General features: G+C 36.2%; 1 protein-coding gene and 1 non-coding gene across 3 annotated transcripts; one reads left to right on the top strand and one right to left on the bottom strand.

The window, feature by feature from the left end:
• Positions 1 to 2,993: 2,993 nt before the first annotated feature.
• On the bottom strand, positions 2,994 to 3,066 carry TRNAR-CCG. The gene has a single exon. It is a non-coding gene; the product is annotated as a tRNA-Arg (tRNA).
• An 87-nt stretch (positions 3,067 to 3,153) lies between these two features.
• On the top strand, positions 3,154 to 9,597 carry LOC109209266. Of its 2 annotated transcripts, none has more exons than XM_019372509.1 (10): positions 3,154 to 3,343; positions 4,316 to 4,412; positions 4,517 to 4,621; positions 4,730 to 4,807; positions 5,893 to 5,948; positions 6,587 to 6,644; positions 6,991 to 7,113; positions 7,285 to 7,380; positions 8,447 to 8,518; positions 9,427 to 9,597. In XM_019372509.1, exons 1-10 carry the CDS (start codon positions 3,231 to 3,233, stop codon positions 9,487 to 9,489), a joined length of 861 nt encoding a protein of 286 aa, XP_019228054.1. In that variant the 5' UTR covers positions 3,154 to 3,230; the 3' UTR covers positions 9,490 to 9,597. The 2 variants fall into 2 exon arrangements, with proteins under 2 accessions (XP_019228054.1, XP_019228053.1); XM_019372508.1 differs by having other exon boundaries at positions 4,301 to 4,412.
• The last annotated feature ends 8,175 nt before the right edge of the window (positions 9,598 to 17,772 follow it).

Below are 17,772 nucleotides of genomic sequence, written 5' to 3'. Positions count from 1 at the left end.
GTTCTCTCAGGTGTCCCTGATTTAGCATTCTCACTACCTCCTGCCTCAGACCTATGCAGTCCTCGGTTTTATGACCTCATTCCTGGTGGAATTCGCAGAGGATATTTGACTTTCGAGCTTGGGCCGGACTTCATCTTTTGCGGCCATTGCACTTTCGTGCCGAGCTTCTTCAATGGTTACACTATTTCTGAGGAGGAAACACAAAAATTATGAGCAGATAAGAGCGGAGGCATACCTCTTTCGTTTCGCTGTGCCGCGGTGTGCCGAGGAGGGCCATCCGCGTTCCGCGGGGGAGGTGGGATGGTTGTTCTGATGTAGGGCTGATATCTCGGCCGAGACGGGGACCCAACAGATCCCTTCGACCGTCATTACGACGATCCTTTATTGTTTCTGCTTGTACTAACGTCAGCCGTTGGATCGGGCCATTGAGATCATCAGCGTCGGCCCTTACCTCATCGCAATAGGCGTTGTGGATTTCTTCCCAAGTGGTGGGAGGGTATTTCATGAGCCTGCTTAATAGCTTTCTGGTTGCTCTCGACCCATTCTTGCTCAGACCGTTCTGGAAGGCCGCTACCGCCATCCCCTTTGATACATTCGGTAGGCTCATTTTCACCCTGTTAAACCGGGCTAGGAAGTCCCTGAGTCCTTCGCCGGACATCTTCCTAATGGCGAATATGTCGTTTACCCTGGCTTCCACCTTTTTAGATCCTGCATGAGCGACGAAATTGTCCGCCATTTCCTCGAACGTGGCTATTGGCCGCGCCTTTAGTTGTGAGTATCAGGTTAGGGCTCCCCCTGTTAGGGTTTCGCCAGTTTTTTTAGTAGCACTGATGGTACTTGTTATTTCGAAAGATCGTTGCCTTTTACGGCTGTGACGTAGTGGATGATATGATCTTCTGGGTCTGTAGTACCGTCGTATATTTTCAGGTTTGGTGGAATTTTGAAGGTTTTTGGTATGGCGTGGGGGGCCGCTTCCTCATTGTACAGTTGCTCAATGAATCGACCGACGTCCCATTTCGGTAACAACTTTGGGGCGCCTGGTATTTTATCGACCCTTTCTTGGTGCTCCTTCATCTGGTCACGGAGTGCCTTGTTCTCATTTTCTATTTCCTCCATTTTCTTTAGAATGGCTGCGAGTGCGTCATTACCTGCATCAACAGTGGCATGAGTGTTACCTGTTCGGGGGGGTACCTTGTTCGCCAACGATTGTCGTGACATCTACGTGTGCAACGTCTCTGTTCTCCCTTTGAGCGGGTTTATCAAGTATGTTGTTCAGAGTGTTTGTTAGCCATTCTTCCAGTAGTCTTTTTACCGCCGGTGGTGCCTCTCCTGTTGTAGACGTGGAGGCTTCCTTTTCGCGTGAAGCAGTTACGCTTTCGTGTGGGGGAGGCGAAGCGTCTCTCCTAGGTGTAGCGTTTGGTGTCACGTTTTCATTGTCTTCCCTGCCGTCTTTGTTGATGGTGTTCAGGATGTTGGTCGTGACACCCGCTATCGCTTTTAACCTTGCATCTCCTTTTCCCGTCATTGTTAGTTTATGCAAAGCTAGGAAAAGATGGCTATCCCTTTTTATGATCTAGATGAAACTAAAATTTTAACTAAAGATCTCCCCACAGACGACGCCAAATTGTTTGACCAAAAAGTACTAAACCTTTTGACTAAATCAATTAATGATGAGAAGAGGAGTGAATCTTAGTTAAGGGTAATAAAATCTAGACCAAATGATAGATAGAATAGACGAGATGAAAGACATTAGTTAATATGTTTGAGTCGATTTGATGCTCATAAATGCAACAACATAAATGTGCAATCAATCTAAGTGAATGCGATCGGCGTAATCAAAGGAAGTTGCTACCCAATTATTGAGATCTTTCGGAAAGCCTCTTTTCTTGATAACAATGTGGAAAGAAAAGGGATATGAGATGATTGAGGAATCTTTGGATCTTGTCAATATAAAACAACAATGTATACTTGAGTTATGCAATTAATGAATAAGGCCTTTTTTGTATATTCTTTCAGATGAGTCTTTTACAAAGTGTTCTTTTGTCTCTTGTTCGGATCCCTTTTTCTTTACTAACTCTTCTTATTTATACGGGATAATCTCCCAAGAAACCCTAAAAAGTACAACATAAAGAATATTCGAAAAACATATTCTTACTGTCTCCCCCTAAGTTTAAACTATCGTTAACATCTCGTTTCGACTGACCGCTCTTGGTCTTCGTCCTTTGTCACGACGACCATCAAACGTTGCGTCATGATAACCTCGTTCCTCGTCTTACTTGGTTACTGTTGTGGTTGCCAAATTTGGACACATACAGTTAATAGCTGAAAAATTGCTACGTTCTTCTTGTTGCCCTTATAAAGTTACAAATCTCAAGAGTAGCAAGCTAGTGATACACTATGGGAAAGTTAATGGAAGAAAAAAGAAATCGGTTATATAATTGATCGACAGAAAATGAATTTCATACTTGAGCACTTTCAGCCTTGTGATGACTACAACAATAACAACAACACATCCAGCAGAGTCCCACAAGTGGGGCATGAGGACAGGGGCGGAGCTAGAGTGTCCTGAGCGAATTCGGTCGAACTCAGTAGCTTTGGTTCGAACTTTGTATTTGTCTTAAAAAATTCATTGAATATATATAGATTATTAATTTAGAACCAGTAGCTTAAAACAACTAGAATTCCGAACCCATAAACTTGAAATTCTGGCCTCGCCTCAGCATGAGGAGGGTAGTGTATATGCATATCGTACTCCTATCTTGTGAAGGTAGAGATATTGTTTCTAATGAACCATCGCCTCAAGAAAAATATAAGCACAACAGTTTAGAGAAGGAAATACGATAGAAGAATCCATGTAAAAAGAAGTAGTAACACAACCTAGTGACGATTAGGAAAAGGTAATTGAGAAATGATCAAAAGAATAAGAAAAAAAAATAGGAGCAACTTTAATACATAATAATTAAAGAAAAGAATCATAAAATGTAGCACTTGACCGTTCACGGTGGGACTCGAACCCACAATCTCCCGCTCCGGAGGCGAGCGCCTTATCCATTAGGCCACGCGAACTCATCGATGCAGATGACTAGCAAATTTTCTAATTATCGGACATTGCTGGCTGATGAACAACCGAACAAGAAAACCAACAGCTTCCTGCTAAGGCTTTTGAAAACTCAGAAAACCCTAGTCCTCTGTGATAACGAGGGAGTAAAGAGGAGCTGATAAGCTCAAAAATGGTGCTGACAATATCATCAAACTCTGTTCAATTTCCCCAGACTACCTCTCTAATTTCTCCACCCAAAAATGGTTCTATTCCAGCTTCAAATTTATCATTATCTTTCCTCAGGTAATTTTAAGAAACACTATAACGAAAAACTGTCAAATTCCATCATATCTCCCCCTTTATTTCCTTGCTGGATGTTGTAAATTGTAATCACATTGTGTTTTTATTTGTAGTTTGTAATATATGGATTATTAGCAATTCATATCTGTTGTTTCATATTGGAGTTGCTAAAAATTCAGTTGGCTTTTGCAAAAAAGTTGGATAGGATAAGAAATAGGATTAATAAAAAACGGTTCTTTATTAGTATCTTAGTTGAACTCACGAAAGTGGAATTTTTTATGTTATCATAATTGAGAGATGAATGGATAATAGAGGATTCATATGCTGAAGAACACGCAACGCCAATGGATATATTGTTTTTGCTTTCGCTGAGATTTGAACTGTAAAATGGCAATGGAAAGTGAGGTTAAAGTTGCAGCCTTTTAACTACTTATGATGCCCCAGCGAGGAGGTGCGAGAGATTGACGATGGTGGGGTAGAGGTAGGCCGAAGAAGTATTAGGGAGAGGTGATTAGGCATGAGATGGTACATCTTCACCTTACTGAGGACATGGCCCTTGATAGGCGGGTGTGGAGGGCGAGGATTAGGGTAGAAGGCTAGTAGACATTGAGTGTCTTTCATTTATTCTAGTAGTAGTATTTGTTAAAAAGAAAATTCTAGTGTTTCCATATTCTTAGATTGTTTGTGTTTTGGTTGTTCTACTATGTTGCTGTTGCAACTGCTTCCCTGACTTTTACACTACTTTTACACTACTGCATTTCTTTTCTATACTGTTGTTATATTGCTTTCTTGCTTGGCACCGAGGTCTATCGGAAACGACCATTCTACCTGTACAAGGTAGGGGTAAGGCTGCGTACTTACTACCCTCCCAGACCCCACTTGTGGGATTACATTGGTTTTGTTGTTGTTGTTGTTGATTATGATTGCATTTCGTCCTTTAGCAACTGACTGTGTAATCAGACATGAATCCATCAGGTTTTCCATAAAATCTCGACTGGATAAAAGGATGGTCTGTGCTGCTGCTTCAGCCGCTGGAAGTTCTAGTTCCAGCGACGACTCTAATCCTTATGAGGTAAGTTGCAATTATCACATTTGACCCAGATATCTTCTTAAAGTTCAGCTCTTAGTTAGGTGTTTGCATCAGTGGCCCTTTGTGCTAAACATGTTCTTGTACAGGTTCTGGGTGTAAGCCCTATTGAAGGATTTGACATGGTTAAGGCAGCATATGCAAGAAGAAGGAAGGATGCCGAGCGGAGGGGTGATGAAGCAGCTCTTGCTCAGGTATTATGCTTGGCAATTGCTGTATTGCTCGCTTTATTCTGCTCATGTGTGATTGTTGTTAGGAGGGAGCACTCCAAGTAAGCGTTGTAAAATTGTTTTTTGTTTCAGTTGGAGAAGGCTTACGACACGATCATGATGTCACAGTTGACGAAAAGAAAGAAGGGTGTCACATATGGCTCGTTTAAGGTATTCTTTTATTTTAGTGTAAGCTGATATATTAGTAGTAGTGGTATGTAGGGGTGTGCATTCGATTTATCGATTCGATTTTGACCCTTATCGATAATTACTTATCGATTATCGAGTTGTACATATGCTTATCGTTATCGTTTCAATAAGGTTTCGATTTTTTCGATTTCGATTTATCGATTTTTGGGGCTTATCAATTCGGTTATCGATTACACCAATAAGAAAATTTGCGGGATTCCACGGAAAGTATATCGCTATAAACACGCCTAACTAATATGGACAAAAAGAAGCTAAAATAAGACGAACACCGTTTATAACATAAAAATTGTGTCAACAAGCACATGCAACGAAACTAAAGTAAGGGATCAAATGTATGCCACCAACACTCCAACGGTATAAAAAAAAATACATCATCACGGCTAATTCTGTTTTCCATTAATTTGAACTTCATTCCCTTGAGCTTTAAATATGATCATTCCTTAAATGTGGTAGAGGAAATAATAGGGCTAGGGACTTAGGGTAAAGGAAAGGGTATTATAGAAAAAAAAATATTAATTTTTTTTTTTGTCTTTTTAGTATATCTTATCGGTTTATCGATAAACCGATAACCGAAGAGGGCAAAATCGAAATCGATAACTCGATAAGGAAAATTTCGAAATCGAAATCGAAATCGAAATCGATAAATCGATAAACCGATAACAAATAATCGATTCGATTTATCGATAAACCGATTCGAATGCACACCCCTAGTGGTATGTGGTTCTGGCAACATGTGGTCGCTCTTTCGGTTTTGTAATATTTTTGTATTCTCTGTTTATGTAATATAATGGGTGGATAGTTTTTTTCCGGGAGTTCATTCTTGATTAACATCCATATAGTCAATTCTTTATTTTTCTTTTCTATTTTGACAACTTTTCCCTACCTTTTACTATATGAAACTAGCTTTCTCTTCTATGCCTGGAATAAATGCAGGGGTTATATATACACTTGCTTTAGTGATGTTTTATCTGTCTAAGCTTTAGCTGTTTAGCTTTGTTTAGGTACAGATACTGATTTCTCTTTTAAGTTTGTCATTTTTAATTCAGGTATCTAAAGAGATACGATATGCTGATAAGCAGCCTATTGTGCCATGGGGTCCACGGTAGGTATTTTGCCAATAATACTTCATTATAGTAGCTCCTCGAAATTAGATAAACTCTTCTTGCTTGCAACTATATGTAATTGTCACTTATTTTTAAATATTTAACAATTAATATAGATTCCACTTGCTGAAGTTAGTTGGCTGTTGTGATAACAGGCATTAGCATCTTTATCACGCATATAGTAAATGCCTTGCTGCGTGATAAAATGCTAATGCCTGTATGTGTTAGCATATACTAAATGCCTTACCGGAAGGAGAGCCTTGGAGCAACGGTAAAGTTGCCTCCATGTGACCTATAGGTCACAGGTTCGAGCCGTGGAAGCATCCACTAATGCATTAGGTTAGGTTGTCTACACCACTTGGGTGCGGCCCTTCCCCCAACCCTGCGTGAATGCGGGATGATTTGTGCACCGGGTAGCCCTTTTAATAAATGCCTTACTGATACAACTAAAGCTATTAATATGCAAACATTTCAGTATGTTGTTAGTTTTTCTTCTCCTTCCAGTCCTTGTCCCTTGAATATCTTTGCTTCACATTTACTGGTACAAAATCTTATGCAGCAGATTGTGTGATTATTTTACCCTCTTTAGGTATAATTTTAATTGTTTTGTTGAATTTTATCATTGCTGTGCTTTCAGGTTCACCAAATCCGATGACAAAGATATGAAAATCAACTTGGCAATTTCAGCTGTATTTGTAAGTACTAGTAGAATATTCATGCCTCCATCTCAATGTGGTTATCATTTTTACTTTTATGATGCTAATTCACAAATGCTTGGTGTAAAATCGTGGATAAATTCATTTAGAAGTGTAAATTAGAAAATTCAGAAAATTATGTGAATGTTACTAAAATTGGAAGTATTTTCCTTTCAAAATACCAGAATAGATATGGTTGACTTGAAAATAACGATCTATTGAGAGCTTAATAGTACTATCACTATCACCACTCTCTGTTAAATGCAGTTTGCATCCTTGATTTAATGAAATATTGGCCCTCATGCTCTTAATGGTACTATGTTGTTTTTTGTATTATTTTTTGCAGATAGCTTGGGTTTTTATAAAGCGTAATGCTGAGTGGAAACCATTACAGTTTCTGGCCTTCGTCTTTGTATATAGGATATTTGAGAAATTAAAAGCATTTGAGCCTCCATCTCCCACTTTTACAGTAAGTAAACTTTTCTTCTATCAAGTTTACTTTAAGTATACATAAAATAGTCATTGTTGTCTCTTTCCCGTTTTCAACATGAGTGTCAGTGAACTTCCTAACATGTCACTCAGTAATGTGAAGTTTAGTATTTCTTTCAAGTGCATTCATTTTTTCGCTGGGTTTCTTCAGGAGGAGGGTGAAGATGAAGGACGGATGTTGAGGATGGGGAAAAGACTGCTTCGTTCTCTTGCATTGGTTTTTGGTTGTATAGCCCTTGCATCCTTGGTACGTTTGTCTGTCAGAGTAATATATAGTGACTGTCCAATTAATTATGGTATTTATAGATGACCTTCTGACAGCAATTGTTCGTCCTCAGCATGTATATGAAGATGAGAGTTCAAAATTTCAGCTTCACGTTCTGTCTTCTGCCTTACACTTTTTTTGTCATCAATAGCATCTTTTATTGGTGTTGTATCTTGCGGAAAAGTTCAGGATTAGGACCTGATTTGTTTTAACACAATGGATTTCCAACTTATCCTAGTACATATGACCTTTTACCATGTGGTCACAGAAAAGCCTTCCTAGTGCATCCACCCTTATTTTCCCAAGTTATTTTGCTTCTATGTTGCTCTAGACCACTCTTATATGGCATTGTTCTTGCTATTTCTTTTAAGAAATTTCAGTATGCATACAGATCTTTGGGGTTTGTCCAATGCCGAGGAGCTATTTAATTGTCGCTCCGCTGACTAGATCTGTTCTTTCCTGCTAATGGAAACATTAGGTGATTTTTTCCTTCGACAAGGGAAATGATAGATGATTTTGTGTGTAAAAAGATAAAAACTGTTTTTTTGCAGACACCTCAATATCCAACTTGTTTTCCACTCCAAGCAATTTTGCTTCTTCTGAATATTGACTAGTTTTTCTTCCACACACTAGTTTTGGCTCCCATCATTTGCATTCTCTAAACTACTAGGCAGCAGAAGTAGCTATCAGAAGTTTGATAAATAATGTTCAAAAGGTATTTGAAAACTAACTATTAACTTGATGAAATAGGAAGAGTAAAACAAAAAGGTTATCATGAATGAACATTTCGGTGATAGCTTTGGGGCTAAAATTCTTCACTGTATTCAAGATTCCTGCTCAATCAGATATTAACTGATTCACGAATGAGAAATGGTGCTGTTGGTAATATAACAAGTACATGTACAAATTTGTCGGTCCATCCTGAAACTCATTCTGAAAGAACCTTCCTTTTGCTTTCTGAATCATCTCTCATCTTGGAATATTTCACCTATTTATTGCCTGTCTTTATCAAATATTTTATTACAATTGTGCCTTTCATCTGTTACAGGGGTATACTGGTCTCCTAAATCTGATCGAGTATGCTAATGGTTTCATACCTGTCTTTCTGTACAACAATCAGGTAAGGGAAGATCTACCTCCACCATAACCTTTACCACTGCTGCACGAGCAAAGGCTTTGCATATGATAGATATGATAATGATGTTTTATCTATCTTAAGAATCATCTTTTTGCTGCATTTATCAGTGAATAGTTATGATTTATTCTTCATCCTATGAATAGCTAAAGAAAAAATGCTTTCGGTCTGGATTAGTTTGTCTAAATGAATTCAGGCTAGGTCGAAGAAGAAAGCTCAGTTCTCAAACCTCCATGCGGTCAAAGGAGGAGGTCGATTTGAACTTAGTCGCAGATCGGCATAACTTATGTTTTCCATTAGCCATCAATTCTTTCTTAAGGTCCAACTGTAGTCTTTAGAAGCACCAAAAACATATTCCTAGAGAACATCTTTATACCATACCAAACCAAAACCTTCTTTGTTGTTTTTTCTGTTAATTTAGCCTTTTTGGCAAATGACTCAGTTGGTCACCTTGCACCGACTAGGAAGGCTAAAGATATATTTTGCTGGAGGCGGATGGAGAGTTGTGCCGCTGGGTTCATGAACCCAGTACCTTCAATGCGGAGCATAAATTGATGTGGAGAAATTCACTAAAATTGCAACAGATAGTAGGTCTGAACGCATAATATAATTTTAAAAGTACAATGGGTTCAGTGCAAAGAACATTAAAGGTTGAAGCCATAGAGCTTAAAATTCTGAGTCCGCCTGTGTTTTGCTCTCTTGCACATGTTTTCATAGTGTACTTTGGTGCGTGCTTCTGTATACTTGTGCTAGTGTTATAATGTTAATATGTTTAGATGGTTCATAAGCTCTTCCTAGGAAAACATAAAAGGCAGGCATACATCCATACCATGATATAACCTCAACTGCTTATACATTGTTTACCCATGGTAATGAATTTTTTGCGCATGCAGGAATTGCTTGTAACTGGGTTTACTGCCGTCGTACTTCACATCATGGCATCTTACTACAGATAGTCTACCTTCGACACTTGAAGGGGAGCTTTGGCGTAACTAGTAAAGTTGCTGCCATGTGACCAGGAGGTTACGGGTTCAAGCCATGGAAACAGCCTCTTGCAAAAATGCAGGATAAGACTGCGTACAGTAGACCCTTGTGGTCCGGTCTTTCCCCAAACCCCGCGCATAGCGGTAGCTTAGTGCACCGGGCTATCCTTTAGTCTACCTTCTATACTTGTCCAAGAGATACAGTTGCCTCGAGTTAGCAGTCAAATTTTGTAACTCTATTTGTTTCAGAAATTTGTCTATTTTGTCTATAGGAGTTCTAATATGTACATTTGGATTTGGTACTCATCATTCGAGAGAACCAACCGGCAGTTGTAAGGATGCACCAGTTTTGAGGATTTTAGGATTAAACGAGACCACAATCTTTTCAAAATTAAAGATAGTTTCTTCTTCCATTTCTTCTTCTTTAACTTCTGAGTTCTTAATTTTAGCTCCAAATTGCATCACATGGCTCAAGGGATACTGGAAATTGTTATTCGGATTCTCACTTATTACCTACATATCGAACTTCAATGCAACATTAAAAAGATCTGAATTTCTCATTTTAACAACAATAAAGGACCACCACTCATTTCAAATGAAGTGAGTAAACAATAACTTTCAAAATGTGCATACCTTTTTTATGATCTTTTGTAGGTGCATTATTGTCTTCTTTTTTTCCCTTTAATAGGTGAATTATCCTTCATTATACCATCGGGGTCGGAAACAAGTTATTCCGGATTAGTTATACCGTATTTTATTCTAACCAAACATGAAATAAACTTATTTTAAATTTAATCCCAAGATTTATTATCCCTTATTCCTCGTACCAAACGACTCCAATCTATATTAATTTAAAGTTTGGTTCTTGTTGATATTGTTCGATCGAGTATATATTAAGAACAAGTTAAAAGTAAGATTAGATGAATGAAAGGAAAGAATGAAAAAACACCAAGTTAATAGTTTACAGAACTATTTCAACATTTGTAAATTTTATTCTATCCTTGTCTCATTAAAGGCAACTAAAAATATAAGTGAGTTATATAGTGTAGGGCAGAAACCCAATCAAAAAAGTATTACGAAGTTATGGATTTTCATTTGTGAATAAATTCCTACTGCTTTACTTGTTGCACTTTTTAAAATTGGGACTTGATTAATTGACACATGCTTTAGCACTCAACTTTTATCTTATTCGTGTTTTCTGTGATAATTTTTTGTGGATCCGTTAGTCGATTTGGATATGAAACTTCAATCGATTTTAAGAAATAAAAATAAATTTAAGGAAATTTCACCTTTTGTAGCAAAGGTATACATCCTATTTATTATAAATCAAAACCCGTTTAAAATATTATTTTTTATAACTACCTTTTATTTTTTTATTGTAAAATAGGTATTTATAGTATACACTACCATTAAGGCGTTAAATACGCTATTTATATTTTTCTCTCTCATTCTTTCAATTATTCTTTCTCAAAATCTCACCAAATTCTTCTTCTTTCTTTCTCCATGATCTCTCTCTCACACAACAAGATTGTGCTGATTGTTAAAGCACGATTCTCTCTCTTTCAACGTTTTTGCTCCAAAAAACCACTTGTAAGTGTTAAAGTTTTGGGATTTTTGGCCAATTCACGCTTCTTCTTTTTCTCTTCACTCTTTTTTTTTTTTTTTTTTTAAATTTTTACCATTGTTAGGTTTTCAACATAAAACTTTAAATTTTCTCTTCAATGGCTCATTCAACAACTTCGAAGAGGGTTACACGATGTATACCCACTAGAGCACTCAATTTTGATGGGTCATCTTTTGATTTGCAAATCACTAAAGAGGAACCTGTATTTGCAGGTTCATCAACAATCATGGAAGCCGAAAGACGAACAAAAATACGCAATAACCCTATGAAGCAAGGTCAAGATGATAAATCTTTGAATAATTCAACACTTCCAGATGTTCCTCAAGTTTATGTACAAAACTTACATTTGAAAAAGAGAAGAAAACTTATCGATGTTGCTTCTGGGAGAAAGGGAAGAGAGGTCGCTAAAGGAAGTAGCTCGGAAACATAGATGGACAAGGTATTCGTAGATGTATTTATATGCATTTGAGTCTGCATACACTCATTTTAGTTTGTACAATATTTTTATTTTTTGTATTTAGATATATTTATATGTATCTGAGTTCATAAAACAATAATTTTAAATACACTAACAGTTCTATCATTATTGTCATAACTCAAAGTTGTTTTTTGTCATAATCAGTATTTTTGATGTATTCATGTCTACGTTCTGTATTCATGTATTCATTTTTTTGTATGTACTATATTTTGTATACAATGAAAATAATGTGTTTCATACATACATGTATTTATATGTATTTGAACTCATAAACAACCTACATTAAATAATTAAAGTAATGTGCTAACCTAGCTGTATTCATCTGTATTTTCAAGCTTGTAATTATCTTTTTTGTTGTGTTGTGTACAGGAAATAAAATTCTTTGTTAAAAACCCGCCTACTTCATAGCCACATATCAGTTCCTACACTAACACCAACATAATCTTCGACCTAAAAAAAACTTAGTCCAGAGCAGTACAAACTATTTGGTACTACCTGTTTTGGTATATTCTTCGATATGAAGCATTGTGAGGTTCAACATCAGTTGTTCAGGTGCTTCATGGTTCTAGAGCTTGAAGAAAGTTCTATTGACCCATTTTTAATTTACTCTGGCTAAGATATGGTGTACTCTTTTGGGACTATGCTATGCGAAAGTTAGACACCGATGCGATAAGCAACAATGAAGCACCGACAAAGATTATTAAGCAAATCACATAATGTGATACTTTTGTGAAGATAGTTATAGGATAATATTCTGTTTTACACATTGTATTTTCAGCTTATTACTTAATTGATCATGATTTTATGCAACCTTTTTGTTGAATGTGTTTTTTGTCTTAATGTAACTTTTATTAAGAATACATTAATTTTTTTTATATACTTCCGTATTCAAATTCTCATGATTCAATAATCCATTTTAACGTTACTATTTTTTTAAAAGTGCTGAAAACAATGTAATCAAATGTAATTGTATTAACAGTATTCTAGTTATGCTTAATACATGAACTTTTTTTAGATCTTTATGTAATCAATATATTCATATTTAGTTGTACTTATCTATTTTTGAAGTCTAGTAAATTTTTTGATTAAATACATTAAATGTACTGGAACCAGTTACAGTATATACAAGTTCCCTGTATGTATTCTGCTGTATTTTTATATTTGTGTATTCATATGTACATAGTAGTATTATGTATTCAAATGTATTTTGAATTAAATTATAATAATGTATTTAACCATTTACAATACATGTACATGTCCCGTTATACATATACATACATATATATATATATATATATATATACATCATTTTTTAAGGTATCAGGAAACTTGACGGTAATGTATTTAGTCATGTACATAGCTGTATTCTGTATTCAAATGTATTATGAATTATAATATAGCAATATATTTAACCACATTCAGTATATATACATCATTTTTATTTTATACATATTATTATACTTCACAATAATGTATTTAGTCATCTACCTTTAAAAATTCATCCAGGAACAATCAAATGCATCTATAAACCAATAAGTAATAGAAAATCTTGAACAAATCCAAAACCAGTGATTGAAGGAATTAAAATCAGAACATCGACTAATTCCTACGTGGGGCATTTCTACAAGTACGCTTATTATGTCCACCCTACCCACATATACTACACAATGTTGACTTTTATTCTAAAGCAATTCACTTAATGGCTTATCACGCTTCTTCTTTGGCCTTCCAGGAGGTCTCTTCCATTTGGGTGGTAAGACAACTTCCTCTAATATAAGGGTGTATTGTGGGCCGGGCCCAGCCCGGGACCGGCGGGCCAAACGGGCCGGTCTCTAGCGGTCCAAAAGCCCACAGTGGGCCGTCCTTACCAAAAAGCCCGCGAGCCCGGGACCGGCAGGCGGGCCTGGGCCGGTTCAACCGGGCCTAACGGGCCTAACGGGCCCAACGACTATCTTTTAAATTTTTTTTTTTTAAAAAGGGCCAACGGTCAGAAATTTAAAATGTACCCGTTGGCCTGCAATTTTAGCCATTTGGCACTTTCAAAAATAGCCATTTGGCCCCCAAACTTTATTTTAACCCCAAAATTTGTATAATTACACTTTTTCCTATTCTCAACTATAAATACCCCCTCATTCTTTCATTTTTACTCACAAATTCATCAATCTCTCTCAATCTCTCTCTAATTTTCTTCTATAATTGCTTACTTTATTATTGCAATTTCGTGAAAAATTGTGAAGTTGGTGAATTGAAGTATTCAAGTCTTCAACGATATTCAATTTTCACTTTGGTCAGGGAGAGGATACACGGGGACCTCGTATGTCATTACAACAGACCTTAGTTTGTAATAGTCCGAGCAATTGTCATCCGCATTAGAAACTTGCTTTTCAAGATAGTCCAAGTATGTAGGCATGGTTGCTCGTCCACTTGGAACCTCCCACAACTGCAATTTTTCTTTTGGAGGCAAATAGTGTAATGCTTTCTTTCATCATTCACCATGTGCAAATGTTCAGTCGATGGTACAACCTACATTAAACAGAGAAACATAAGTCTTGGATATATGTACAAAACATGTATTTGTCCATGAATACATGGTACATACAGTATGCATGAATACATGATATAAATATTGAAATACACTGAATATAAACGCTGAAATAAACATAGTATAAACTGTGAATACATCTAATTTTGAAATACAGCGAATACAGTAAAATACACTGAATACAATAGAAATACAATGAATACAACCAATGAAATATATTGAATACAATAGTAATGACATGTATTAGGAATAACTAAAATACTGCTAATACAATACAATTGAATACACTCAATATAAAATGGTGAATACAGTGAATACAAACATTGAATATAATGAATGCAACAGTAAAAGAACAAATATTGAAACACACTAAATACAACAATTAAATACAACTGAATGCAGGCAGTAAGTTGATTTAGGGCTGTAATGTGGGCCGGGCCCGATCCTAAATGGGCTTCGTGGGCTGGTCCAAAGTGAACCGGGCTTCGTGGGCCGATCCTAAGTGGTTCCGGGCTTCGTGGGCTTTTTGTAAGAACCAGCCCGGGATCGGGACCACGAACTAATGGTCCCGGGCTAAGTGGGCCGGTCCAGGGCCTATGTGGGCCTAAGTGAGCCCAACGGTTACTTTCTATTCTTTTTTTAAAATTTTTATCTAAGGCAATTCCTTGTAAAATTATATTATAGAATTGTGACCTAAATATTTTAATTCAAATTTAAACACAAAAATATTATAAAGATATATTCAAAGCAATGCGTTATAATTTTATTATAGCATTAACAAAACATGGCATTATCTTTCTTAGTCTTCCTCCCCCCATGGAATGAGCACAACAAGGTGCTAATACCACCATTGAGAAGAAAAAGAAACTAATCAAGATATGCCAAAATACATATTACATATTAATTTACATGGTATCTCTTACAAATTTCATAAATCCTTCAAGGTTCGGAGGAATTTCCGTTGGTGGTGGCGGAAAAGAAGCTTCTTCATCACCGCTTCCGGGCGAAGCTGCATCCTCCACAAGTTCAGCTAGCATTTTCTTCGTAAGCTTCGCCTACCTCTAGTTGTGATTCAGCAAGTCCAAAATTTCCTCGTTCTGAACGGATCCAATCTCTGAAAAATACTGATTTTTCCAAGTTCTCCCTCATAGACGCTCTATAATCACCGAGTTGAAGTCTTGGTTAACTGAAAGCGCTCTCCGATGCCACTGTTGAAGCTTAAATAGTTAAAATGTCTCGGGCCATCCTTGAAAGAATTTGAAAGTGTTTTTCTTTGTCCTTCCACCATTCCAAAATATTAAAGGAGCCGTCGGGATTCACTTCCTCAATTCCCTGTGACAAATAAATTTCAAGCTCATTTAGTTGTGAACAATCACTAGTATTAGAACCTTGAGAACCCCTGAACCCGGCCTAAGCAGTAAGTGCTCTTACTCCCGCGGTTCTTTTAGATGATTGAGAACTAGAAGAAGAAGGAGTTGGAACATTTGGTCTAGCATGATCTAATGCAATTTGATAAACAATATAAATAGTTTGAGCATTTATTTTAATTGAGGCTATTGCTTCCGGAAGTTTAGGCAACTCCTCCTCTTCAAGTGTTAAACCATTATAAACAGTTTCATACCAAAACTAAGGACCTCCTAATTTCATAGTAGGATTTAACAAGGCAGCAACACTATAAATAGGGGGAATAGGGAAAAAATATTTTTTAAACTTTTTTCTCATAGAATCAATAGCTTGTTCATAAATTTCCCCACCCTCTGAAAAATAAGCAAACAAATTTGCAAGTTCTGCAATATAAACTAAACAGTTAGAAATAGTAGGATAATATTGCCCACAAAATTCATTTGTAGCAATATGAAAATTTTCTATAAAATCTACAAGCATTTTAACACTAGCCCAATCTGCATCTGTAAGATGCTCATCATCATCAATCATCACTTACATGAGCGTTAAACGTTGAGTTTATGGGGTTTCTATATTCATATGCAACAACTAAACTTTCATACATGTAATTCCATCTAGTTGGACAAGCTTTAGGAACCTTTCGTTCTCTTAGGCCAAATTCATCGCATCTTTTAAAATATTCTCTAAGTCTACTTCTACGGTTTGAATAAAAAAGCCAGTTAAGAGCCATTTTAACCTTTTCGATATTAACATTTAAAATTCTCATACCATCACCCACAATTAAATGGTAAATATGACAAATACATCTAACATGAAAAATGTTACTAAATGCAGGATTTAGTGTAGTGGTAAACAAGGCTACAATATTAGTGTTACTAGTAGCATTTTCCATTGAAATTGACATTATTTTATCACTAATGCAAAGATATCTACAAATATCCGTAACCGTGCTAGAAATAAACTGCCCTATGTGACATGAATTAATTATTCTATAAGCAATAATGCACTTTTTCATTATCTAATCCTCATCAATCCAATGACTGGTAACAGTAAGATAATCACAGTCATTACCACTTGTAGTAATAGCAACACGACAAATTATACGAGTAAATAAATAGCGCAATTATTGTTCATATTCGTGTTTATATTTATAAATATCGCTCTTTATGGTTATGCGAGGCCATCCTTTATAAGTAGGATTAAAAAATTTTCTAATATAATGCACAAAGTGAGGGTTAGAAGGAAAACTATAGGGTAAGCACATAACATTAACCATTTTTGCCAATTCTTCCCCATCTTTTCTTGGATCATAATATAAAATACCATTGGTAACAGTGTTAATTTTCGATTGAAATTGATTTGAACTGATACTAAGGTCAGCCTGACTAGGTACACTTGTCCTCTCGGACAAGGCTTTCATACGAAGATATTTAACTTTATCTTGAGGGTGTAGCAATATGTGTCTCCTCAAACTTCCCGTTCCCCCGACCTCCAACATATTTAAGAGCTAACTCTTTGCCACAAGTTTTACACTTAGCCTATTTTTTTCTCTTAGTTATGTAAAAAATGGCCAAACAAGAGATGTTTCGCTCCGTTTATAAGGTTGTCTAGAAAAAATAGGGGTAGTAACAGGAGGTTTAGACGGGGCATCATTTGGATTATTATTAGTTGGTTTAACTTCAGCAACAGGACTAGTGGGTGTATCGTCATCCGGTTGTGTTTCATCAAAATATATTTCTTCATCATCATTTTCATTAACAGTTGGATTACCATAAGAAGCATTCATATATTCATGGTTTAATTGTTCACCACCTCCAACATTATGCAAATATTGACTCTCGGTAAATTGTAATAAAGTATTATCACTATCAAGAATAGGAGCAGGTGGAGGACGGGTATGGTGTTTGGGTAGGGGAGCCCGTGGAATTGGAGTTGGAATAGATTGGCCGCTAGATTCACAACTCTTGAATTTTCCCTTATTTTTACTAAATATTTTTGTTAACGAAAATTCCATCTTAATTAATCAAACAATACAAAGTAAATAAAACAAACAAAACTATAATATTATAACTTAAGAGTTGGAACGAGTTTACCGAATTGACGAACAACTTTTTTAAAATTAATTATTGTTGAAGACTTGAAGACTTCAATTCACCAACTTCACAATTTTTCACAAATCGCAACAATAAAGTAACAAATTATAGAAGA

Source organism: Nicotiana attenuata, unplaced genomic scaffold (genome assembly GCF_001879085.1).
Source record: "Nicotiana attenuata strain UT unplaced genomic scaffold, NIATTr2, whole genome shotgun sequence".
Taxonomy (NCBI): domain Eukaryota; kingdom Viridiplantae; phylum Streptophyta; class Magnoliopsida; order Solanales; family Solanaceae; genus Nicotiana; species Nicotiana attenuata.
The sequence above is the reverse complement of the archived record's forward strand: the minus strand, read 5'-3'. Positions and strand labels throughout refer to the sequence as shown.